The sequence below is a fragment of the Lissotriton vulgaris genome, chromosome 7 (genome assembly GCF_964263255.1).
Source record: "Lissotriton vulgaris chromosome 7, aLisVul1.2, whole genome shotgun sequence".
NCBI lineage: Eukaryota > Metazoa > Chordata > Amphibia > Caudata > Salamandridae > Lissotriton > Lissotriton vulgaris.
In genome coordinates this window covers 343,572,098-343,598,987 of record NC_141695.1, presented here as the reverse complement: position 1 = coordinate 343,598,987, position 26,890 = coordinate 343,572,098, and the positions used below count along the sequence as shown (strand labels likewise).

The window sequence follows — 26,890 nt, the reverse complement described above, 5'->3', positions numbered from 1 at the left end:
AACCTGCAACTTACATACCCTCTCAAGCACTCCCAGATCTCCAAAAAATAACTCTTTCGAGAAACCATAAACACAAAACAAAGGCCTGGGGATGCACGAAAGGAAGAAAGGTGTCTGGCCGAATCCTTCTCCAGAGAACCTTGCTACTCAATTTTAGTCATATGAAAAAAATATAGAATTTCCACAAATTAACCAGCTTGTCCAGCAATAAAGTTCTGTTGCAGTGCGGCAATGTTTTTAGCATCAAAAATAAAGAACACCAAGTTCTGTCCCACCGGACAGGCTTACCAGACACCAGATGTAGAATAGAATCCCTGGTACCTCGGGAGAAATATAAAGAAGAGGAAGTCCACAAATATACTCTCTTTGCAAATGCCAGTGATATCACAATTCCGAAAAGGAAACAAAGGAATCTAAAATCCCTTCACGTAATCCGCAGGGAAGGTGAAACAGAAGGTCACGCTCAGCCGAGCGGAAGCGAAATATCGGGTAGGCAGGTATTCACCAGAGTAGTAACCCTCAGGACTTTCCTTTGTTACTGCCGCCGATGGAAGGGGAAATATCCAGCCACTCCTGCTCTGCTCAGCAAGAACACGATACCAGACCCGGAAAAAACCTTGCCTCCAGGAAAAATCCACCTCAACGCGTCTCAGCTGAGACCACGGGAATCACAGTGGAAATACAGGACACAAACGCAGAGCGGATTGCTCTGCAACCATCTACGCGTCTCAGCCGAGAACACGAGAAACGCTGTGAAGGACGGAACACGAACGCAGAGCGGACTGCTCTGTCCACTGACCTAGGGCGGACTTCAAAGGGAGAATCACGTACGGCGCTTCCTGCGCGTTACGTGATTAAATACAGTTCAACTCCTCCCAGAAGGATGACCGCGTGGTAGTTGAAATCTCCAAGTAGAAATAAACTTTTATTGGGTAGCTACCTAAAACAAAGGCTATACTGCTAAAAGCAGAATCGCTCATTGAAGTACAATTCGCAAAACCTGCTCTGCACCCCTTGCTTTAGGAAGGCTCGCCTAGGCACAAGTCCTTCACGGTCAGGCTGCCAAACTTTGGAACTCCCTGCCAAGCCACCTCTGTTACATTGATTCAGAGCCTCTTTTAAGGAAAGCAGTTCAGACCTGGCTCTTCAGGTCAGAGTAGAGGTTTAGGGTTCTCTGCTTTGAGCTTTTCGGCAGCCGTCAGCCTTCTGCATACTGCTAGAGCGCCGGGATACCTCTGTTTGAGGTAGCTGTTTGCACTTTATAAATGTTGGTATTATTATTATTAGTTGGAGACTAGGGTCCACTATTAATACCTAGGCCTTCCTTAGAAGTGGGAGAAGCTTCTTCTAGAGGTTTACCTTTTAATTCCCAGTCACACTGCCTTCCATGTCTTGGTGTCAGACTGACTACAAGGGATATTCAGCCCTTTGTGTAGAGGTTGGACTGAGCCTATTCAAGTGTAAGTAGGACTGTGCCCAGCTCCACTGTCCCATCCTGCCAGTGATGGCCTATTGAGGCACAGGTAAACTCTCTATTGTGTGTGATTATCTATGAGGAATACACAAAGCCCAACTGTCGGCTACACCCAGTCATGTGACCTAGAGACATGCTGCAGGCACTAAATGCCTAAAACACGGAAATGCCAACGTCCTAAAAGTGCCTAGAAGGGATTTATTCTGCTGCTTGTTTATAGGCTTATCGAGAAAGTATCTATAGTAAGCTCTAAGCAGTAGCTTGCATTGAAGTATTCCTATAAACTAATGACCTATTTTAACATGAACAAATCAGAAAAGAAATATAAGGAAACAAAACACAACATGGGTGTATACTTCTTAAAACACAAATTTATATAGAACAATATATTCTTGGGGGGTACACAAAATACAGTGCATATGTACACACAGTGACTGAGATCTACAGATTTTATGTTGCCACTATTGTCTCGTTGTTACTGGTGTAAACACCCATTTCAAACATTGCACACATGAAGAAATTGTAATGTATCATACAAAAACAATTCCTGTGATGAAGAATCACAAAGCAAATGTGTGCAGTTGGCGACGTTTCGGTCTATATAGTGGATAAATCCCCATAGTCCATCTTTAGGGGGCAGTTGCTCATCCAGCGGTCCACATTTACGGTACATTTCACGGTAACAACGTGGCCAGTCAAATGTTCAGAAACAGGCACTGCTCCAGGAATGGACACTGCTCTGTGACATTATCCGCTGCACAAACGGTAAGCATACTGTGGACTGCTGGATGAGCACCCCAATGTGTCCTATACCTCTGAAGCGAATTCAACGGATCAGACGCCATTCAATAAGTAACTAACTTAGCCATTCACATACTTTCATGATGAAGGAAGAAAGGCTTTCAATGCTAGGTACGCTCCAATAGGCTGATGTGGAGCTGTGAGTGTGCCAGAGGCCAGAATCCTCTGATCCCCCACCTCTCCTAGATGGCTGCCCCAACCCAGAAGTGACCCAGAAGCATTACCTCAAGATCAGCCCGGGGATCCGGCATGCTGCTTCCCTCACTACCATCCGGCCTTCTACCCCTATAGACATCTCCAACTCGGGGGTCAATCCAGACCCAAGACCACCACCCTTGAGGGCAACACCACCTGAACACCTGGCTGAACGATGGCAATAATTCCTGCTCTGTAAATATGTAATTTATAATTGTCAAAGCCTAATTGCTGTTAAATGTAATCCTGAGTGAATTTGCTATTGTATATATATTTATAACTCTAACCACTACTATATGTAGTAGACCTTTGTACTTACTACCATTCCTTTGTGATTTTAGAGTTTATCTGTTTGTATCTCTTCCTTGAGTGACTTTACAACTTGTACATTTGGAATTCTTCCTTCCTTTCACTCCACTTGTATATATAACTCTAATCACTAGTCTATGGATTAGACCTTTGTACTTACAACCACTCCTGTGTGATTTTAGAGTTTATCTGTTTGTATCTCTTCCTTGAATGACTTTGCAACCTGTACATTTGTAATTTTTCCCTCTTTTCAATCCACTTGTATATTTGCATTTTTTAAAACATTTTTATGTTTGTATCTCTTATGTAACTCATGTAATCCAAAGTCCTTATGTAACGCAACTGGTTCTTTTGTAAAGCGCTCTGACACCTTAGGGTAATGTTTGCGCGAAATAAAATTGCAATAAATAAAATAAAAAAACTTCTGTCACTACCATGAGTTCTAGATGGGAACGTAGAGAGGGGTCTGCCGTTGACCCAATCTCGGTCAGTGAGTTACAACTGCAAATCTTTTGCAGTTACCGCCAGTACCTGCACCAGGCCAGATAGATTTCCCTAATGCTGTGCCCACTGCAGAGCCCTCCTACTCCAACGGGAATGTTGTACAAGCAGGATGCTGGAGGCCATGGGACCCAGCAACCTCAGAGTCCGTCTAACCACAATCCGTGATAATGGCTGAAACATCAGAATCATAGCACAAGTATCCTAGACTCTCTGTTACAGAAGACAATCCAGAAACTGCACTGTATCCAGAATAGCTCCAATGAAAGGGAGGGAGTTGTGACTTCGGCGAAATGCAGAGTCTGGAGGTGGAAGATGACTGCCTCGGGCGAGTCCTTTTTAATAACCCCTCAAGAAGGTTGGAGAAGACTCCGACTTCTGACTTCCCCAGATGCACTACAACTACCATCATGACTTTTGTGAAAACCAGATGGGTGGTGGTAGGGTCAAACAGGAGCGCAGTTAACTGGTATTGCTCTCGCCCTACTGTGAACCCCAGAAAATGCCTGTGGTCAGGCAGGATGGGGATATGGAAGTAAGCATCCTGGAAATCCGGAACTACTATATAGGGTTGAGGGCAGACAGAACCTAAGCCATTGTTAGCATCTTGAATTTTTCCTTTTTCAGGAAGTATTTGAGAGTGCAGAAATCAAGGATGAGATGGAGGCCTCCATCCTTTTTCGGCACTTGAAAGAAGAGAGTTTATCAACCACAACCTACTTCTGATGCAGGCACCCTCTCAATGGCTGCTTTGGGCATAAGAGCCAGTACTTCCTGTTGCATGTGTGAAAGTTGGTCCTCCGCCAGCTGATCGGTGGAAGAGGGTCTGATGGAAATGGTAGGGCACAGCCCCGCTGGGCGATCTGAAGCTTGTCAAAAGAATTTCCTACCAATGGGGCAGGTGGTGCCCAATCCTGCCACCAACTGGGTGCCCATGATTATAGGAGGATAAAGTAAAGAGGCTTTGTGGTTACGGTTGCTGGGGGTGGATTGACTTGACCACTGGCCCTCGTTTCCACAAGGCTTGCAAGAGCCAAGTCTGTGGCCACGAAAGAACCGTGATAGTCTCCTGGCCATGGTGACTAAGAAGAAAAGGACTTGGCTGTTAGCCCGTACTTTAGCCCTGGAAGGGCAGAAGGTGGATTGCGGCTGTCGCACGGCCATGGTAAGCCCCAAGTGACCTGGCGGTAGACATACTATCGTTCCAGAGCCGAATCTGATTTTTCGCTGAGAAGACGAGTCCCATCAAAGTGCATGTCCATAAGGGACGCCTGGAAATCCCCCAAAAAGCCAGTAGGCATGACGCCAAAGTGCCACCGTGGACGCAATGGTTCGGCCAGCTAGTCTGCCATAAAACATCTATCTTGACAAAAGTATCCAGCCTCTTGAATCTCCTATCCGGTGGTGTGGTAGGGAATGCGCTAGCATTCATCCTGGAGGTTCAGGCATGTACCATCAGGGTCTCAGGTTTAGGGGGCTGGGTGTGGAAGGATGGATTTCCAGGAGCAGGGCAATGGTGGCGGAAGATAGTCCTGTGCACAGGAGTGCCTATACCCGAATGCAGCCAAATGTTCTTGGCCTGCTCGAAGATGGCATTAGGGTTCATGGTCTTGGACTCCAGGCACCACAACCACAACAAGTGGAGTTCCATTACAGACATTTGCCTGTGACAGGCACCACAAGTCTTGAACACAGTATCTTTGTTTGGGGACATCTTCCAAAAAATATAGAAAATAGGCACACTAGTTGACATCGACAAAATGTTGAAAAGAAGGAACTGATGTCAGTGCGCTGGAATGGAGTGAAAGGTATATATATAAAGCACATGTCACCAACAATAAAGACCAGAATGAATGCTCCCAGTTCATGTTTGGCTAAAAAAACTTTTATCGGAACATTAAACTATAGGTTCAGGTAGGCTTCCAAGTATGCAATGTGATCGAAACATCTAACATTATTTCCCTGAGGTCTTAATAAAAATCAAGATTTTTCTTGTTTATTGAGAATACATACTTTGGTCTAAAAACAAGACTATCCCACTCACAAACAGAAGCAAGAACAGATTGTAAAGGGTGGGAACAAGAGGACATACCATTATATAACAGCCAACCTCCATGCCATCAGGATGACGGACACTTTATCGAGAATTTGGAATAGAATGCTAAGGGTATGATGAAAAACTTGTATTATAAGACCCTTCTTTTATTTTTACTGAAAACCTGTGTTATAGAAACAGATCATATTTTGGAAATTCTTTGTTTATTTTATCCAGGTATAAGTAATGTAATTCTCCTGACTAAAGGATTTCAATATTCTGAAATTCATAGATTTATGGTTAGGCATTTGATTGTTAAACTGAAGAATTCCTATGGATACCTTAGGGCATGGGTACCCAACCTTTTCTGTAATAAGAGCTACTTATGGTCAATGAAAATCATCCAGAGCTACTAATATTATTAATATTGAAATAGGCAAGATTACATTGGTGGTCACCATATGCAAGGTTATAGGCAGTGGATACCTCAGTGCAGTGTTGCAAGCAGTGATCACTTCAGTGCATCAGGCAGGGTTGCCAGAAGCAATGTAAAAAAGGTTTTGTCAATTTGGGATGCCTTTACATAGGTAATACATAACAGCCATAGCAGTAATTCCCCTGGCAGCAAGGTAATGATATTAGAGAAAGTCTCCCTAATGCTAAATGATTTCTCAATTAAATATCAGCTTTATAGTTTGTGAATTCAACCACTTTTTTCTCCAAACATATGCTTATGAGGTCTGATACACAAATTTTCACCTTAAATGAACACATTTCAATTTTGATACACATATATTGATTCAGCCAAGCAAAATCTGTAAATTTAATAAACTAGACTACACACAGGAGAGATGCTAATAGGTTGCTGGAGAGGTACCAGTAGCTCACGAGCTAATTATTGGAGAAGCCTGATTTAGTGTGTACTGTAGATTCAGCAAAGGAGTATTATGAAAATTTTTGTAGTGTGGTTTATGGGCCTCTTTCTGCGTGCATGTTAAGTTAGCATGGCTTATTAAAAGTTTATATGCCATTTTTCCTTTTTGCTGCTAATTGCACACGACACTGCATAGCTGTTTTTGCTGAGTTCTCTTTCACGAAGGTCTATACATGAGAAAAGGTTTGTTTATTGGCATCTCTAGACATACCTCGTGTCCCCAGTCTGTACAGTGACTGCTGAGCCGCCAAGGGTATCATAATGTGCAGGCCTGTTTATCGGCGTGTCTGTGTAACACATTCTAGACACAACAATTTGGCAGCTGCAAGCCGAGTAGGATTCTGGCGCCTTTATCATAACACACTTTCCAGAATTTAACACACTGGGAAGATTCCAGGCATGCAGGGAGGCTAACCGATCCTGATGTAATTTACACTTACTGAGCGGACAGGTAAATGGGGTCCCCCTAAGAAAACTCCAGAGACCTTCTATAGTTTTATAATACATAGTTCCTAGATAGGGAGGGTGCTTTAAATAGGCGCTTTTTATCACCTGTTTGCACTATCATTGTAATATGATTCCTCCTTTTGTATTTCATGGAATTGTAACCATGCTGTCCGTATTAATCTTATCCATATGTATGCTTATGTTGATTAAAATACTGCGCTTGAGATTATGTCGTTAAAATAAACATTTTAACCTTACTGTGTCTCTATTTTATGTTGTGGACTGGTATGAACTTATAACAAAAGAGTGTTCTCACTTCGCACCATTCCTGAGATGGTCCTAAGTTGCATGTTCTAGGTTGTCTAATCATTGATTTCTTTGCTATAGGACGAAGAGCTAATGTGACACTGATTGCTAGTCTGGTAGGGGATTTTGGGTACTAAGGTGAGTTTTGGCACACCCTAATTCACTGAGGTCCTGAGTCTCTGTGCACAGTTCTGTGTTTGCGCAGAATCCCTGTTACAATTTAGTTTACAGTTTGATATGCCCTTAGGACATAGCCAGCACAAAACAGCACCAAGATATTATTTTATTTTTGACAGAAACATAAGGTGAGTAGTAGAAATTACAGGAAGTCCCACTGACTGACTAACCAACTCACGCAGGTCACTCGCCCACTCCTTCTTTCTCTCAGGATTTGAAAATAGAAATTATAATTTATATTAAAGAGAAAATGCATATAAACCACCAAAAATAGAATTTGCACAATAAGTTTTCAATATGAGATGGTTACTAATTTGGAGCACCTAATTCAGTGTTGTATTAGAACTTTAGGAACTGACCTTAGAAGAGCTACCTCGTTAAACAATGTCAAATCTGATCTAGAAATTATATCCATTGAAGGAAACCATTAGGAATCAGGAAGGTTGTATTTCACTGATATTTTCTGTTTTTTCCTCAGCCTGACTGCCACTCTTGCAAGTGTAGGAGCAGCCAGTATACCCAGTGCGGGATTGGTCACTATGCTACTGATCTTAACTGCAGTGGGACTACCAACCCAAGATATTAGCCTGTTGATAGCAGTGGACTGGCTTCTGTGAGTATTGAATTATGTTATTCAAATATGATCTCAAATTGCTACTGAGATTGAGGTAGCAGTTTGCATCACATGTACTATTAGCATGGAATCCTCCCTTGATTCTCATACTTATACATATTTCCCTCACATGCACAGGATCCCAGATCAATAATTATATGCATATTTTTTGGAAGGAACATTAAAGCTTCCACATTTGTTTTTAGTCAAAAAATGCATTGATTTGTCAAGATCTACTAGGTTTCGACTGGCTTCATGAAAAAGTAATCCCGGTGAGAAGGAGTGCTTCCACAATTCCCTACTCTATTGTATTGGCTCTTTAATTAGTTTTAACATACTTTTTGCTTATTTGTTATGGCTGTTTTCTTTCAATGCTTTTTTAAGGTCTGATGTTTTTTTTACACATCTGTTTTTTGTTTTGTGTTATTTTTGTAGTAATGTCATTTATCACAATTCTGTTGCATATTCAAAATGGAGAATGGAGTTGAGCCTGGTACGTGGAACTGTAGGCTTAGTTATGGCAATGTGTGACTACTTAAAGTATTTTGGTGTGAATATCTTATAGTTCTAAAGAAATTAGAAAATAAATGTGAGAAGAGGGTGTAACGACCGGATTTTCGGACCAGATAGAATCAGCTCACCAACACACCACCAACCCGGCCGAAACGTAACCACCTCCCTCCTCAGGACCTACTTACCTCGGTACCTAGGTACCTTCCTGGGGATGGGGAATTAGCAATATACAAGCTCATATCATCAAAAACAACACTAAATCCATAGGGATAACTAGAAACAATCACTAATGGCTATGGAATTCCATACTCTACACCACACTCATACCTTATAGTTTTGCGGCAACTCAGGCCCAGACTATGCTACCCTCCTCCTCATAGTGAAGGGGGCAGTTCTGATCATTTACCATTACACACTGACCTCAATCAGTGCTCACGCAAGCCGCAATCCTGCGGGGATACACACCGTATCCTCCCGGTGCTCTCTCAAGCCGCAATCCTGCAGGTATACACACCGTATCCTCCCGGTGCTCACGCTGCCGCCACAATCGTGTGACGATACACACCGTATCCCTCTGGTGCTCTCGCTAACGCCGCTACACAACGGCGATCACTGTCCTATTGATACCTTCAACTCTCTCTCTCTCTCTCTTTGTTGGGAAGTTTCTCTATATATCTAATATCTACTGGGGATGTCTCATACACAATATTATATTTTATGTGGTAGATAGACAGTTCAATCCTCTCACACAAGAATGCCCAAATCACAACATGCAAAGGTTATTCTCTGATTTAGGCGCTCCCTGCTCCCTTGCTCAGTTACCACTTACTCGGACGGGAAACGCATCCGTCCACATAACAGCATTTAACTAGAAGAAAGGTTAGTCTCATCATAAAAACAAAACCTGCACAGTGGTTCACTAAGAACTGGGGTCCCTTTATTACCCAATAGCAAATTATAATAACGATATAACACTGCAATATAACATATAGTCTGAAAAGCAAAGGAAAGAATTAAGATGTGTGTACGCGCTAATAAGAAAGGGTCGACGTCACCTTATGAGTACAAAGTCTGGACTCAGTTGTCATCTGGGTTCCCTTCTCGTCTGTGCCTTGGCTCATCTTAGGATCACCCCTGCAGTCATCGACACACGTCTGCACCGCTATGCTCTGTCTCCTCTGCTCCCCTCCAAGTCACTGGATCCTCTCTCTTGTTCTCTGTTTCGACTGTCTCACTCTCGTCGTTCTGCACTACTCCTCTCTCCTCTCGGTCACGGACTATCTTCACCTTCCAACCTCGATCTTATAAATCAGTTTCTGCCGCTCTAGTATTCGTCCGCTCCACTAACTTCTTCACTCTGCATGCTCTGATCTCAGTATCAAAGCTCACCAACTGCTCCAATTAAAGTAACTTCAATCTTTCTGAGAGATTATCAGCCTTCGGTCTTTTCAGACTTCAAAATGGCGACTGTCTGCTCCAAGTTGATTAACTGCAAAAATGCTAACGACTAGCTGCCATCTACTAACTGACTGAATGAACTCTCCTCCTCTCTATACTTTCGCTAATATATAACCCTGTTCATGCATGGAAATTTCCAGCCAGTAACTTGCCGCCCACCAAATTCTTGTACCACCCCGTGCCAAGGACACGCTCTCAGTCGGCCGACCTGATGTTGCGTCTTCGACACGGAGAAAAATACAGTCTTTCGATAAGGGCCAGCTCGAGCCGGTTCTCTCCAAGCAAACAACACCTTATAACTAAAACATCACATTTGACCTAAAAGCATCTCAAGCAGCCGAGGCAGAAAGAAAGATGGAGTCTCTCCCGTTCGAGGCCTACAAGGCCCGAAGTAAGCAGAAAGATTAATAGGAATATACTAATAACATTACAAAAGGACGAAATAATACCAATACTAAGGAATCTATCCCCTAACATAAGCTTATAGGCCCTAGAATAGAGAAAAGAATAAGGAATTATGTCAAGCATCTTGTGAATAGGCCAAATCTAAGGCCCTAATCCCTCTATTAGAATGATAGTAGGCTAAAGTCACCTTCACTCAAAAATAGAACAAAAACCCGGTCAGAACAGAGGGGTACTTTAACAAAAAGTATGCATGTAGGATTGTGTTCAGATAAGGAGTAGAATCTGAAATAGGCCTATGGTGAGAGTTAAAGTTAGGTTTGTGGTGAGATTTAGGTTTAAGATGATGAATAATGATAGGGTTACAATGTGGTTAGGGCATAAAGTTTGGTTTAGGTTTAGGGCAAACATTATATTTATGAAACTGGTTAGAGTTACAAAATGATTTAGTATTAAAAGTAGAGTTATGGTTAGGGTTAGGGTTAGGGTTAATGTTAGGGTTAGGGTAGGGATCAGGAAAAAGGTTAGTTTTACAGTTTTTCCTTATCACAGAATGTATATTGTTCCTTACCCCATATTAGGAGGGTGTATATCATCCACTGCCAGATCAGAGAAAACAAACAGTGTAGTAATTTGCTCTATAAAATAATAACTCCTTCGCAGGTAATTGTTGTATTTTTGTTTATTCCGGACAGAGCTGCCATGGACAGCACTGCCAAGCCGCTTCGCCCAGTTTCCAACTACTGTTGACTAAAGTGTTCCAAGTTCTATGGAATGCTTTGGTGGCAGCACATGACTACATTACTTCTTCCCTTTAACACAAAACAAACATCTAACCGAGATTAACAAACATTAAAGTAAGGAATGAAAATGCTTACTATATTAAATCCAGAAAAATGGAAAAATAGATAGCATGCTAAATCAAACCACAGCAAAAGATAAAAGGTACCAAATCACAGGAGTTGTAACACATTAGAAAAGGAATAGAAGGAACCTGTTGAGAGAATCACCTATACCTGAACGGTAACCTTCTCACCCACTCACCCCTACATACTTCTGCACTGCCATCATGAGGAGTGGGAGAACTAGTTTTGTCATTTTGACCAGAACCCTCTCCCTGGGCAACAGAGGAAGAAGAAGAACTGGGAACGGTGGAATTGGTATTCTGGTCACAATAAAAGCTGGGAACAGTGGAATTGGCACTCTGTTCACCTTTGCACTTCACCACCCTTGCAACATTCCACCAACTCCTACCATTCACTCTGATGGCACTTCCACAAACTTTATCAATAACAACAGGTTCACTAATTCCCCCCCCCTTTTCTTTGTGTGGACCCCTTTCTTGATGTGTATAAAACCCCTTACTTTGACCTGTTGTTCTCTAACCCTAGCATGGTTGTCATAGTTCTCCTTCTGCCTAGCTTTAGCCAGCACTGAATTCATCTTTACTGTCAGATCATGATCAAATGAGGATACAAATCACCTTTAATCTATGTGCCCATCCAATTTGGACAGATCTTTGAAAAAGGCTTTCTTTCTCTCAAAAGTTCAAACGGAGACACCAATATTGAACTCTGGGGACTAGTCCTATAAAACCAATTCATGGCACTAACAACAATCGTCACCACAAACTTGTTTGCAACCGCCCATCGAACACACTGCACCACTACCCGATTCATCCTCTCAGCCTCCCCATTGCTTTGGGGGTGGTACACTAACGTCTTCAAATGTTTGACATCCCCTGACCTCAAAACATTTGTCACTTCCTCGTTGACAAATTGAACACTATTATCTGACAACAAGAACTGCGGAAAAGCTTCCCGCATAAAAATGTTTTTCAAAACTCAATGACTATTTTGGCACTAGAGTCCGCTACAGATTTTACTTCTGGCCACTTGGAATACATGTCTACCAACACCAGAGGATAGTGACACTGACAAGGAAGTACAAAAAAGAGGCCGACCAAGTCAATTCCAACTTTCTCCAAAGCGCGCAACGGGCACTCAATAGGTTGCAGAGGGGGTTTCCTCATAACAAATATTCTTTTGTAAGTAAAACAAATGGAACACCTGCCAACAAATTCATCTACCTCCCTATCCATTAATTAATTAATTAATTAATTAATTAATAATAATTAATTAATTTTAATTAATGGATGGCCACCAAAAGGTTTGCTAAGCCTGCGTTTGATAAACGTGCTGCCTAAATCACCTTTGTGGGCTAACTTGATCAGTCTAGACCTCAACCCAGAGGAAGGTACCAACTTGTCCAATCGGAGTAACAATCCGTGCTCAACAGATAATTCGTCAGACACCTTGCAAAAAGGTTGACACTGTGATTCCACTGTTCTCTCCTAGGCCACCCCTTAATGACATATGTAATGGCCCGCTTACAGGCTTCATAATTTCTCACTTCCATTCTCCACTCCATCTCAGATATAGCTCACATTTTTTCCAAATCAACCGCTACAATAAAACAACTCTCTTCACAATCTTCATCTTCTGCCTCTTCCTCAATGTGAGATGATCTCCTAGACCGAAAATGTGCTCTAGTATTTTTCATGCCCTGAATGTGTTCAATGTCAAAAGGAAACTGTAGGAACTTAGTAGACAACCTAGATATTCGGAGCGTTTGATCTTCAATATTTTCACCACCCAACTTTTATAACCAGTCTTGACCAAGTACAAGGTTCCCCACACATAAGGTTTTCATTTTTGGATCGCCCACCAGTAGGCCAACAATTCCTTTCTATAATGGAGTAATGCATTTGAGGTTCTCTAAGTGACCTAGACGCATATCCAATAGTGTTCTCAAAACCTGCTTCACTTTGTGTTAGAACAGCTCCCAACCCATGATTGCTGGCATCCACAGCTATACAACGTGACAAATTAGGATTGAAATGTTTCAACACTTTGGAGCTTGCAAGTTGACGTTTGATCCAAACAAATGCATCTTGACATTTATCATGCCTACAAAACACAGGTTTTTTTTAACCCCTTCGGCGCTGCGCGGGAGAATTAATGAGAGGGCATGTTTCGGATGGACCCCGGCCATCCTCTGCACATGCCTACTGTGACGTCGGATGGCCGGGGACCGTCCTGCACACCGAAGAGGTTAACAAACATGTTAGCACATTGACCTGATTAGCATAATCTGGAATAAATCTCGACTAAAATTCACTTAAGCCTAAAAATGATTTCTGCGTGATTTTGTCAAAAGGGGTTTCTGCATTAATAATTCCATTTCCAAACCAGGAGTTGGTTCAATACCCTCACCTGATAACATGTGACCCAAGTAGTCAACATTTTCTCTCAAAAACTCACACGTCCCCAATTTTAGTACAACACCCTTTTCTTGAAAGATGGAAAGCATGTGAGAATTCTGTTATGGTCCTCTATGGAGGATGCAAAGATCAGCATGTTTTATTTATTTTATTTATTTATTGAAGTTTTGTATAGCGCTAGCTGGACCCGAGGGTATCAGAGCGCTTCACAGCAAATAGAGAGATGCAACCAGGGCAATAAGCATAGAAAACAAGAATCGGAAACGATAGGAGGGAAATATAGCCTGTACACCAACAGAACAACAACAATAATAACGCAGTAAGAGACGGAGTTCGGGGGCGAATCAGTTAGTTCTGAGTTCCGCAAAGGCTATCAGATTTCTGCTGTTGGGAGATGGGCTTCTCGCAAAGCACCGGAGCGTTCAAGGAAGAGGGCTTTGAGTAGCGTTTTGAATTGTGGGAAGGAGGCGGTCGTTCTGATATGTGGGGGGATGGAGTTCCAAATCCTGGGAGCGTTCCCCGCAAAGGATTTGTTTGAGGTCTTGCGTTTCTGTGATTTCAGCGGGATGAGCAGGAGTGTGTTGGAGATTCTGAGGTTCCTGGATTGTCCAGCCCTTTTGAGTTTAGAGGCCAGGTATTCTGGTTTGCCTGTATGCAAGGCTTTACGTGTGAGGCAAGCTGTGCGGAAGTTGGCTCGTTTATCAATCGGGAGCCATTTCAGTTCTTTGAGTGCCGGTGAGATGTGGTCAAATTTCTTTGTTCCTGTGATCATTCTTGCGGCAGCGTTGAGGGTGGAGTTGAGGGGTACCAGGTGTGCCTTGGCTGTTCCAGTCAGTACAGCAATGCCATAGTCAATTCTTGAGAGCACAAGTTCCTGGGTGGCATGTTTCAGATCTTTGGGGGGGAGGAAGGGTTTAATTTTGTAGAGAAGTTTCAAGTTCAAGAACGCGCTTTTGGCGGTATTGGAGATGTGCTTCTTCATGTCCAGTTTGGGGTCGAGAGTGATTCCTAGTGATTTTGCTGAGTCCGTTGGAGTAAGAGAGACATTGAGGGCATTTAAGGCTTTGAGCCATTCCACTATTTGTGGGTTTTCATCTTTGTTCGAAATTAGGAGGACTTACGTTTTCTCTTCGTTCAGTTTGAGGTGGTTGGCTGAGAGCCAGTGTTGAACCTCCATGAGTGTAGCATTCAGTCTGTGAATGTCAGCGATCGAAGTGGTTTCCAAGTAGAGTTGAGTGTCATCCGCGTACAGGTGGAAGGGGATGTTAGAGTTCCTTGATCAGCATGTCATCCTGAAATGCTGCAACACCCTTTACTCGTTTTAAGAAGCTGGTACATTATTCTCTGGAAAACTGCAGCAGCTTAAGCCAGTCCGTACAGCATTTTACAGTACTGAAATGTACCTATTGATGAAACAAAGGCAGAGTAATGTCTTGACTCATCATCTAATACTATTTGATGGTAAGCAGAAGCAAGGTTTAATTCACTGTACCACTTTGCTCCAGTAGATATTAAATTTTCAGAAGGGGATGGAAATCTACCCAGATAGCTTTAGTAAAGCTGCACAAAGTTACACAGACCCTCAAATCCCCATTGCATTTGCGAGCCACCAACCAATGGAGACAACCAAAAGAATGACTTAATGGGTTTTATTTTTCCTTTGTCATGCAACCCTTTGAATCTTTATTCCAAATCCTCCCTGACTGAAAATGTAACACTGCGTAATGTTTGTTTAACAGGGAGTTAACCCTCTTTGACTCTTATCTTGTGACAAAATCCCTTGATTGTACCTACATCTTCAGTAAAGAAATTTCACTCTAGCCTCCTCTATTTGCGTATTAGAAATAACTGTCACCTGGTCTTTGGTACCTGGTCTCAAAATCATTTTGAAAAGACCCTTGTGAAACCAACCCAAAATGGATAGACCTTTGATAGCCACGTAAACGTTTCCAAAAATAGTCCTTCCTCTGAACTTCATTGTCTCTTTGAAGAAACCTGCTATCTCTACCAAGCTCTTTGTTGTTTTTTGTGACAGCACCTTTATTGCCACAATGATTCCTGGTCTTTGTCACGTTGACTGTTTCATTTTTTTTTTTCCAATTCCTTGACTGAAATCTGTCTTGGCAACACGTAATTTCTCCTCTAATTTGGGATCACCTAAAGACAACAATTTCTGCTGGATGGTTTTGTTAATACAATGACTAATATATTGATCTATAATGGAACTGGTCAGTGAAATCCACAAATGTACATTCTCCCAGTGCAGAAATATACGTGTCAACATTCTCAGTACACATTTGTTTCCTCATGAAGGATTTATGACGCAAAACCACAATGTAGGGCTGTACATCGAATCCCAAATCCAGTTTTTGTATTGCTTCCGTGTACTCCTCTATTATTTCACCTTCTGCTTCTATGAGTTCAGGTAAATGTTTAAAAATTGAGCATCCTTTGAACCCAATAGAATGTATCAACAGAAACCTTCTACGTTCTGGACGAAATGTCGAGAAATCTCGAGAAGTGTGGCTCAATGGTTAGAGTGGCAGACCCTGATGCAAAGGTCTAGCCGGGGACCAGGGTTCAATTCCCCGCCTCGGCGGGTCTTGGGCTCAAAATTCCACGGACCTGATAATTCTCGCCTTGGTGCCTATTCCAATCATGGAGTCCCACTCTGCAACTCTGGGCAATAGCTTGCTTAATCTCCACAACGGCCCCCACAACGCTAAGGATGCCTGGCCTCCCCCTTGGGGGTGCCCAGGAGTGGACGCCTCACAGGGAAAGCTAGGATGGGTTCCACAGCGGTATTCGTACAAGCGCCTTGAGACCCTTGCGGGTGAGTAGTGCGCTATACAAGTATCAATTTACATTTAAACTATAGGCTCCCAAATATGTTTCAAAAGCATTCAACCAGTTCCGTGACGATATAGCTTCTACACCAGGGTTATCTAAAACAGGAGGTGGAGGATTCACCGACTGCATGCTCCCAGCGTAAACATATGTAAATGTAATTGTGAAACATTCTGTAGATCTATTAACACACTTGCTGTGAAGAAATTTAGACCAAAAGCAAGAGTAATTTCAACAATATGTGTTGCAGTTGAACTCTTGTAAAGGCTGAATAAGTGTTGCAGTTAGATTCCTGTAAGGGCTGACTTTTGTAAGAACGCTTTCCATGATGGTGCAGAAATATCATTAAGCCAATTTGAATGCCATAACCTCAAAACACAATGCTAATAACCTTAATGGTAAGAAATAGAGAATAAAAAAAGTTTCTTCGTTTTTTTCCAGAGTTCGAAGAAAAGAGAATATTGGTCAATACACGTGAATGGTGTGTCACTGCATAAATATGCCTGAAGGCTTGTCATTGTAGAAATGTGTTGCAAGCTTGACACACGAACCAAAGTGGCCGTATCACCGACGTAGGCCAAAACTGAATACCACTTTCAATTTGGCCACAGGCGTATAATGGTGTGCGTGTCACCACTTTAATATGGCAGATAGCTTGACTGGAAATGACAGTATTGCAGCCCTGACACACGAACAGAGGTGTGTGTCACCGCTTCAACTTCCTGAATTAAAATGGCCCCTGAACATGCTCAGGCTGCACGGTATGATGAGCATGTCAGGAAAGGCTCAAAACCCTGGACTGCACAGTTGCCTCACGTGACCCGTAAGTTACACATCCAAAACTTAGCTTTCACCACAAATGAGAGACTGAGAAAGCCACTCCAATGTAGTCACACAATGATAATATAATAGATCTTATCTTTCTGGAAGACTCTTACGTTGGGATCAGCCTCCGCCAAGCTTGAGGATGCTCGTTAGTGTGGTGGGTCCTTCCTCAACTCCGCCAGCTCGTCGCCAGTCAAAATGTACTATTTTTGCTCCATAAAATAATAAAACGTTCACAGGTAATTGTTGTATTTTCATCTGTTCCTGATAGAGCTGTCGTGGAGAGCACTGCCAAGCTGCTTCGCCCGGTTTCCAACTGCCTTTCACCAATGCATTCCAAGTTCTATGGAACGCTTTGGTGGCAGCACAGTACTACAAACAGCCCATTGAGGGATTGACTTTAGATCTGCCATAGACTTGAAAGGATAGTTTACAAGTTTCCTCTACTTGCAATACGGGCAAATGAGGCATTCAGTCCCCATATTTGAGGTCTATATGTTGAGGTATCTAGTACACACCACATGTCAGAAAAAGGTTCCAAAAATCATGATTATATTGCTAATAGCAAACATGACAAAAGTATACAAAAGTATACAATCGGTAGATCCAAGCCTGATCCAAGCATGATTGTACTTGTAGATATATTAACTATATATCCTAGCCATGATTCCTATTAGCTAAGTTCCTCCATTATGAGACGAGAGACTGAGAGATGCATACTCAAGTTTTACTGAATAGACCCTTTAGCCTGCGCAGTGTAGGGACGAAGCTGAGCTATACCTTATGTATTATTTCTTGCATGGTATGCTGTGGTGAATAACCAGAAAATTCTGTTGTGATACTGTGCTCTTGGTAGCTGATGACTGTGTTATGTGCCTCTAACGGAGATTAATGCAGAACTGCATATCATGAATGACTAATAATATCCTACATATTGTGTATCTATGCAATACGTACACACTATTGTAAATAAAAGTAACACATTATAAACATAGTAGTGCAGCATCATATAGGCTTCAAAGAGTGTCAGTAAAGGACGACCTTATATGCTCACAAGGATCAGGGTAACCATATTAGAATGTACAGGAAACCTTTCTCTTTGTTTTCACAAATATTTAACACAGTGCAGTGTATACAGTGTAATAGTAGCGCAGACTACACAGGGCTCAGATGGCTAACATACATACAAAAACATAAGATAAAGACGCTCTACTAAGTCCAAGGTTGTTAGATAATTTGAAAAAAATATAAGGGAGGATTCTATCAGAGTGTCCTCAATATATCCTTGGGAAAACAATCACAAAACAACCAAGGGAGGGGGTTTTGACATTTCGACCCATATAAAACAGTCAGGTCTCATCAGGACCTTGGCCATCAGACAAATGCACCTTTGACAAAGAGAAAAGTAAAATAAGTCCATGTACATACATTGTCGAACATACAACACAAACTGACCAACCAATGAATGTACTTACCACTCTCTCTGTGGGTTTAGGGGCACATACAGTAGCCACCCCCAGAATATTCAAAACTCTCTGAGAAGGACAACATTTCTTATTATCACAATTGTTGCAATTTAATATTACAAAAATAAAAGGTCACATGTTAATAGTCTGGTTATACGGCTCAAGTCAGAAGTCATTCAGGCAGCACTCATTAGAAATAATGGTGCAGAGGTAACAGTTGGTGACTTTAAGGGTTAAGGATATTAAAGAAAAACTAAATTTGCATTAATACCAAATGATTCAAATGTATTTTTGTATACTGACCTTTGGATAACAACTAAATGATTTTCCCACTACCACTTTTGAATACTTTTTTTTTGTGAATACATTTTTATTGGCATATGAAATAAACCAGAATACAGTATATTACGTCAATATCTTGGCAAGCTTCAATACTCGTGCCAATATTTAAAGAAGGGGATAAGAAATCTCCAGAGAACTACCGATTGGTTGCCCTCATCGATAATGAAGCAAAGTACTTCGCCGGGATTCTGCTGAATTCACTCCCGGCATGGGCTGACGATCATTCAGTGATTCCTCCGAATCAAACCGGCTTTACAAGCGATATAGGTAACTCAGTTAATCTCATGACCCTCTCCTGCTTGATTGATCAGGCGGTAACAAGCTCTAGTTTGTTCTACATGGGATTCATAGATTACAAAGCTGCATTTGACAACGTCAACTGGGCCATGATCTGGCAGAAGCTGTCCAGACTGAATATCCCATATGACCTTCTGAGAGCCATACAGCTTCTGCACCGGGATACGTGGGTCAGGATTAAGGTGGGGGACGGCTCCAGACTTTCACGACCGATCTCAACAACTAAAGGACTAAAACTAGGGTGTGTCTTGGCCCCTACACTTTTTAATTTATTCTTATCAGATTTCCCAGAAGCCTTAAATAAGATAAACTCCCACCCTCCTAAACTAGCCAGCCTCCAGCTGTCAAACCTCCTATACGCAGACAATGTAGTTCTCCTAAGCAACACAAAGATTGGCCTACAAAGACTTATGGACGCCTCGGCCGAATACTCAACAAAGAACGAACTGTAGATAAATAATAAGAAAATGAAAATTCTAGTTGTCCGTCCAGTAAGGCCCAAGAAGCTGGCATGGGTCCTAAATTCCGAAAGCATCATAGAATCCAAGTGCCAAAAGTACTTAGGAGTTCTCTTCGATAACAACAACAGATTCAAAACCCACCAAGAAGAGCAAAAAAAGAAGGGAGTGGCACTATCATTTGCACTTAGCTCCATTCACAGGAAGCTTCTTGGCCCAACATTCGCCCCAACACTGCAGGTAGCACAGGCAAGAGTTATTCCCACACTAACATATGGAAGCGAGGTGCTAAAAGAGCTTGATAGCGGCCAATTGGACAAAATCATTGCGAAAATCTTCAGAACTGGGTTCCAGCTACCATCTCACACGTCACCTGCCCAAATCAGGCTGGAACTGGGCATCTGCAACCAATCACTGGCCAGATTAATAACTTTCCTAATGTGCTGCCACAAACTGAGGTCGTCAAAAGAAGGCAGCTTAGCGCAACACCTATGGTCAAATCTGCATACGAAACGATGGCGGGCAGGGTATGATTACTGGGCAAGAGGACTTAAAACATTAAGCCTGAATGAAGCTTGGGATTTACAAGTTAGCCAAAATGAATTTAAAAGGCTAGCAAAAATAAGTGCATAAAACTCTCCTTATTAAAAGACAAGGCAAGTCTAGCAAGAAGAAGTCATGGCTGGATGACTCTAAGATTGTACGACCAGCTGAAGCCTCAGGGTTATCTAACTCTACAATTCAACACACGCACCAAACTTTGCTTTCTAAAACTAAGAATGGGAGTGATTAACTTGTCCAGCCATCTTCCTAAATGGAAAAGAGAACAGGTCCAGCAATGCTGTCGGCTCTGTGGAAACCAAAGGGAAGACAATACACATATTCTTTGCCTGTGTCCAAGTCTGTTGAAGGAAAGAAGGTCCCTTTTACGGAGAGGCTGGATTACCAACGAGGTCAGATCATGCAGAGCCGCAGTATTAGCCTGCTTTGATCCACGGAACACTAGCCTAAACTGTGCTCTAGCAAGGTTTATGGATCATGCTGCAATAAAACTAGGGGAGGCGACTCATTAGCAGCAACCCCAACCAGGGAAAAAAAAACTGGCAGCACCTCCTTGTAGGACAAGAGGGGCTCAGTGCACAGGTCAGCACACTCCGGGACTCGATCTTCAAATTCGGTTCACCATTTTCAACGAGTCAAAAGGGTCAAAGCTAATGTGTCGGCGGAAGTGCATTGACGTTTGTGCAGTCTGCAACAATGGGGGGTCTGAGGGCTTTTTACTAAGAATGGGGGTCTTTTTTGAAATTTGGATCTTTACTATATTGCCTCAAAGGGTCACATCTAAATGTGTTGGCGAAAGGGCAACTATGATCATGCACTCCGCAAATATGGGTGATACTGAGGTCCTTTTATAATGAACTGGGGTTTTTATCTTCTTTTTAATGTGCAATAACTTTTAATCTTTTGTAACTTGCAAAGGTTTTTTAAATCATGCAATAAAGTCATTATTATTACATCAATATATGTATCCCATTAAACAACCCCCACCCTCTCCAACTGTTCTCTATGTCAGCAACAGCATAGGACAACATATTTGAATATTCTCTGTGGCCGTCACAAGAAACCAGTGAGAACCCAGGAACATGCTTGGCATATCACGGTGCAGAGTAGTCCACGTATTGCCTTCCTAGTTTGGACTCCAACCCTTACTCACACATTGCCAGCCTGGGAACTCATGTATTCATCTTCCTCGTAGCTTCTATGCTTGATCCTCACGGTGACTAGCATCCGGAGGCTCCAGTAGCTCATCAAGTATTGCCGCCTAAGCCTGTAAATCGTCTGCTAATTTTTTGTCTCTCTGGGATTTCCGCATGCGGCTCTCTTCTGATGCTGCCCACTCAGCCATATCCTTCACCCAATCATTCACCTCCGGAGAGCTAGAGGACATCCAATGAACAGCCATCCTTCACTTGGCGAGCACCAACACCAACAAGAGGAATCTTCTACTTAGGGCTCTCTTCTTTTGGCTGAAATCATCTCTAATAAGCAATGTTTGACATCTCTGGGGACTGTCCAACCCATAGCTGCATTCAGTCTATTAATTACCACCTGCCATTGCTTATCCAGCTCAGGGCACCGCCATAACATTTGTACAAAATCTGCCTCACTAGAAGAGCAGCGTGGGCAAGAAGCCTGCCCATGGTAAATAGAAATCGAAGCGTTTGGGGTGAGATACACCTGGTGTAGGTCTTCTTCACCTCCTTGTGTATGCCCTCCCATTCGCTATCCAAGAGGCACTTTTTGCCACCTACTCTGGACCAGTAGGACGAGCAGCGGGCGGTCCTCCCTCAGTGCCTTGTAAACATTAAAGATCAACTTCCGATCCCCCCTCCAATATTGAGCAGCGTCGCCAGACTCTGGTGGTACATGCCGGGAAGGACACCCAAATACATGGGCACAGTGTCCGAATGCACAAGTCTGGTGTATAGGGAGCGTGCAGGGGCACCTGCTGGACAGTCCTTTCCTAGGCCCGACACACCTGCCTGACCACATATGGGACTGAATCAGGGACTCCAGCACCTAACACAAGGAGCTCCGTCATAGGAACCCCTCCACATATGCATAGAAGGCTTTGCTCCCAATTGTCCTCTTCATCGAACCAATGAACTGCATGCTTCAGCTGAGCAGCTGGGTAGTATAACTCCAAGCACAGTAGTTACGACTCACCCTGCGTCCAGGTACGTTTGAGTGTAGTCAGACTTACTCTCTTCCCCCTCAAGACCCAGAGGAGTTCCACAATCAACCTGTCTAATTCCACAAAATATCGTTTTGGGATTTCGAACATGGCACCCTGATAGTATATCCACAATCAACCTGTCTAATTCCTCAAAATATCATTTTGGGATTTCGAACATGGCACTCTGATAGTATTTCCACAATCAACCTGCCTAATTCCACAAAATATCGTTTTGGGATTTTGAACATGACACCCTGAAAGAGGGTATAAACATCTGGGTAAGTTAATCCTCTTCACCAGTGCCAATTTGCCCATTAAGGACAGCCGGAGAGTGTTCCGGAACTCACTGTATGTTTTAGGCCCTCCAGCACTCTCCCGATATTCAGGGCTTCCAACGTCCCTGCCTTCATTGCTATCCTAATCCCTAGATAGGATAGCAAGCAATGGCGGTTTCCCAGGGAAGACCCAACACTGGGAGGTCCTGTAATGGCATCACCCACCGGTACATCCAGTGGCAACAATTTAATTTGGCTCGGTTCACGTGAAGCATAGAGAAGTGTGGCTCACTGGTTAGAGCAGGCAGACCCTGAAGCAGAGGTCAGACCCGGGACCAGGGTTCAATTCCCGACACGGCAGGGTCTTGAGCTCAAATGTCCATGGACTCGATAATTCTCGCTTCGGTGTCTGGGCATTAAGCTTGCTTAATCTCCACAACGGCCCCCCCGCGGCGGGATGCCTGGCTTACACCTTGGGGATGCCCTGTAGGGGCTATCTCACAGGGAAAAGCCAGGACGGGTTCCCAAGGCAAGCGCGGAAATACCCCTTCAGGGGTCGATTCAGGCGCTATATAAGAAACGTAATAATAATAAAAATAATAGCAATCTCCTGAATTTTACAGGGCAGCCAGCATAATGGGGACCTAACACTCTGGTTTATGCAGATACACCAGGGTGTGGTGGTCTCCCCTACAGCGACTTCCGAGCCTCGCAACACAGACCACAATCTACAAGCCAGTGGCTCCATCGCCCAATGCAAACAGGGCAGCTCTGCCTGGTCCCCTGAAACAGGGGGAAGCGATGAGACACCGTCCCGCTGGTTTGTACCCTTTCTACTGGGACAATGTATAACAGCTTCACGCATTGGATGAACATTTCCCAATGATAATTTTCCACAGCACCTGCCAGAGGAAATCCCAGGTGAGGGAATCAAATGCTTGCTCTACATCAAGCAGCGCTAAAATGTTGGAGTCATCCCCCGGAACTGGTGCATGCATGACCAGAGAGAGTCGTCTCAGATTCTGGTGTAGGTAACATTAGTGTGAGAGCCTCCCTCTTTGATTTGGGTAGCTGACTTCTCTCATATGGTTCATTCTAAACTTTTAGCAGGCGGTTCGCAAATGAGCCCGCTCTCTTCTGGTATAGCTCAGCCAGCAGGCCATCCACTCCTGGGCCCTTGGCCGTCTTCAAGGCCCGGATCGCCACTACAATTTCTACCCTGGTAATGGGTGCATCCAACTGTTACCTACCTTCCTGTGAAAGACTGGCCATCTGCAAGCTGCACAAGTATGCCGCCCCTTCCTCTGGTGTGCTCTCTCTGGGTGCAGCATGCACTCCTTGCTGATGTGTCGTAAAGACCTCAGTGATGTCCTGCTGTGTATATTCCTCCCTTCCCCATGCATTCTGCACCCCGAACACAGGTGTCTTCTGGGCCTCACTGCAGACCCGGGTAGCAAGCATCTTGCCCACCTTGTCTCCCTCTGCGTGGAATCCCTGCCTATAGCTGGTGTGTACAAGCTTACTTGACCAGTCCTACAGCTCCAGCAATTCCTGTTTACATTCCTATCACTCCACCAATCTCTGCGGCAGCACAGCCAGGCACTCCTTCAAGGCAGCCAAACTCTTCTGCACATCCAGGGTCCATGAAGGCAGGCCCTTTTCTAGGGCACCCAAACTCTTCTCCTGCACATCCAGCCTCCTTGACAGCTGCAGCTTTACCTCATAAAGCACCTTTACACCCTGCCCCCGAAAAACCACATTCATAGCATCCTACTCTGTGGCTCTTGCATTTGTACTTTCCCAGTTCGCCTCAAAGTAGTAGTCCAGCACTTCAGACAGAGTGTGTGCAAAAACTAGGACCGCCAATGCCTCAACCCTCAGTTTCCAGAGCGGAATCCTAGGGGCCCTCCTACTCACTCTTTAAGAGACCAATAAGGGAGAACGATCTGATAGGTAGCGTTCCAGATATGAAATGTTGACGACATCCTCAATCATGCTAAAAGACACAAAGCAGTGATCTAAGCGACTACATGTCCTTGTTGCCGGGGTAAAACATGAATAGGTACGACTCTGAGGGTGACGAACCCTCCATACATCCTGTAGCCCGAAGCCTCACATGACCTCCAGGAGGGTACCCATCATGGCAGGCTTTGTATCCGTCCTAGGGAGGGAACCGTGCACAGTGCTATTCAACACACATTTCAGATCCCCAGCCACCAGTACCCCTGGACCTAGATACTCGGCCACCACTCAACACCACCCCAAAGAAATCAGCATCACTCACACTGGGGGAATACATGTTCACTATACCAATGCCCCTGGCATCCAGGGTTCCTGACACTATTGCATATCTCTTCTTGGCATCGACTTTCACACCTTAAGCAAAAAACAGAGTCCTTGGTGTCACCCAGATCAGTGCCCCACTAGCATAACTAGAGTAGGAGGCGGTATAGCTGTCCCCTCCACTTACGTCTCAACTGGCCAATACAGTCCCCCCCAAGCATGCGTCCCATGTAGAAAAGCCAATGAGATCCCATAACGCCTCAGATACAGTTACACCTTTTGCCTCTTGGTCGGCTGGCCCAATCCGTGAACGTTCCACGTTAGGAACTTCGAAACAGGGTTCATCCTAAGTATCTTATCTCAATTCCCATATCACTCAACCTTTTCTACACTACCCCCTCCCCCACAGGTACGCTTATCTTACACACAGCTTGACATGTCCCTGCACAGTAGAGCAATCCCAGACACCTGAACCCCCTAACATGCATCAATTCACAATCCCTGAATACCCCCCACCCACAGGCAGTGAGTTTGAACAACTCCAGCCCATAACTTCGTGCCAACACTCAGCAACCACTGCTCTATCACTCTGTAGAGGCCACAGCCTTAACTTCACTGACTGCATCGCACTGAGGGCCCAGCATCCCACATGGGCAGCAAGGCAATGGTGCTCAAACCACCTCTATGGAACCGTAGTCCTCCGCATCCGCCCACTGACATGTACACAAAGGTCCGCAAGCTTATGTAATGTACGAAAACAACATACTGAATCCACCCCATGATTTAGCATCAGCATAAAATCAGTAACTCTCCCCAATCCTGCACAAGGTGGTACTGGTTCCAAAATCATTGAAATACATCACTTTACTCTACAAAACAACAGCAAACCAGCAGCCTCTGCAACTCTTTTCCATCTGTGAACCGCTACCAGTAGCTCCCTCCTCTGGCTTCCCCGGGGACAGGTGTGCTCAACCTCGGTCCAGAGTGGCCCACACAGTACCATGACGTCGTCATCGCTGCCACCATACTAGTCAGCCCAGGTCTGTGCTGTCACTCAGGAACTCACAATCTCTCTTGCAGCGAAAAAAAGAGTCTCGAGTATCAGGCACATAGTCTGAGTCTTCCAAAGGACCATCCAAACAGACCAAATCCCTCCCCATCTGCTGGGTCCTAGCATGGACCTCTGAGCTGGCAGAATGCCTCCGAGATCACGCTGATTTGCGGCAGAGGCCACTACCAGAAGCCTTGCGGAATAAAGGTTTCTTCTGCTTACCTTCACTAAGAGTATCTAGCCAGTCACCTGCCTCACCCGGTGGGTTAAAGAAGTAAGCCTTTCTGATGTGTTGCACCCGAAGTTTCACTGGGAACATCAGTCTGTACCGAAGGTTCAGGTCGCACATTCTCTTTTTAACCGGCAGAAAGTCCCTATGGAGTTCTTGAACTTTACTGGTATATTCCGGAAGACCTTGATATTCCTACCCTTGTACTGCTGTGACCCATGAACCCAGTGGTGCTGGAAGGGGGGTGCTGGCGGTTCCGGGTGTCATCACTGAGGAGGGTGAAAAAATGGCAAAAATATGTGTTTTAAACACGTATTTTTGCCATTCTGTGAAGGCATGGGTGACAAGAAATGTTCTGCACCTTGTACCACCTGACCTTGCTACGCCACTGCATGGCCCTCTAAAATTGATGGTGTGGGGCAGCTCCCCGGTCTGGGCACCGGCATCAGTGCCCAATGGGCCTGCTCTTTGGTAAAGCTTCCTCAGTTTCAAAAAGTTCATGATCCAGTCTTCCAAGAACAACTCTGCGGATTGCCCCTCGGCACATTCTGAGAATCCCATGCATCTCAATTTTTCCCTACATAAGCGCCCTTCCGAGTGCTCGATCCGCTCCTCCACTCGAGTCGAGAGGG

At 43.9% G+C, this 26,890-nt stretch overlaps 1 protein-coding gene across 1 annotated transcript in view; it reads left to right on the top strand.

The window, feature by feature from the left end:
* LOC147701551 (excitatory amino acid transporter 2-like) overlaps positions 1-26,890 on the top strand; it is an 856,834-nt gene that overhangs the window by 812,280 nt on the left and 17,664 nt on the right. Inside the window, exon 9 of the mRNA XM_086930218.1 lies at positions 7,658-7,792. Within this exon, the coding sequence (XP_086786344.1) occupies positions 7,658-7,792 (135 nt within the window). The remainder of the gene's footprint in view (positions 1-7,657; positions 7,793-26,890) is intronic.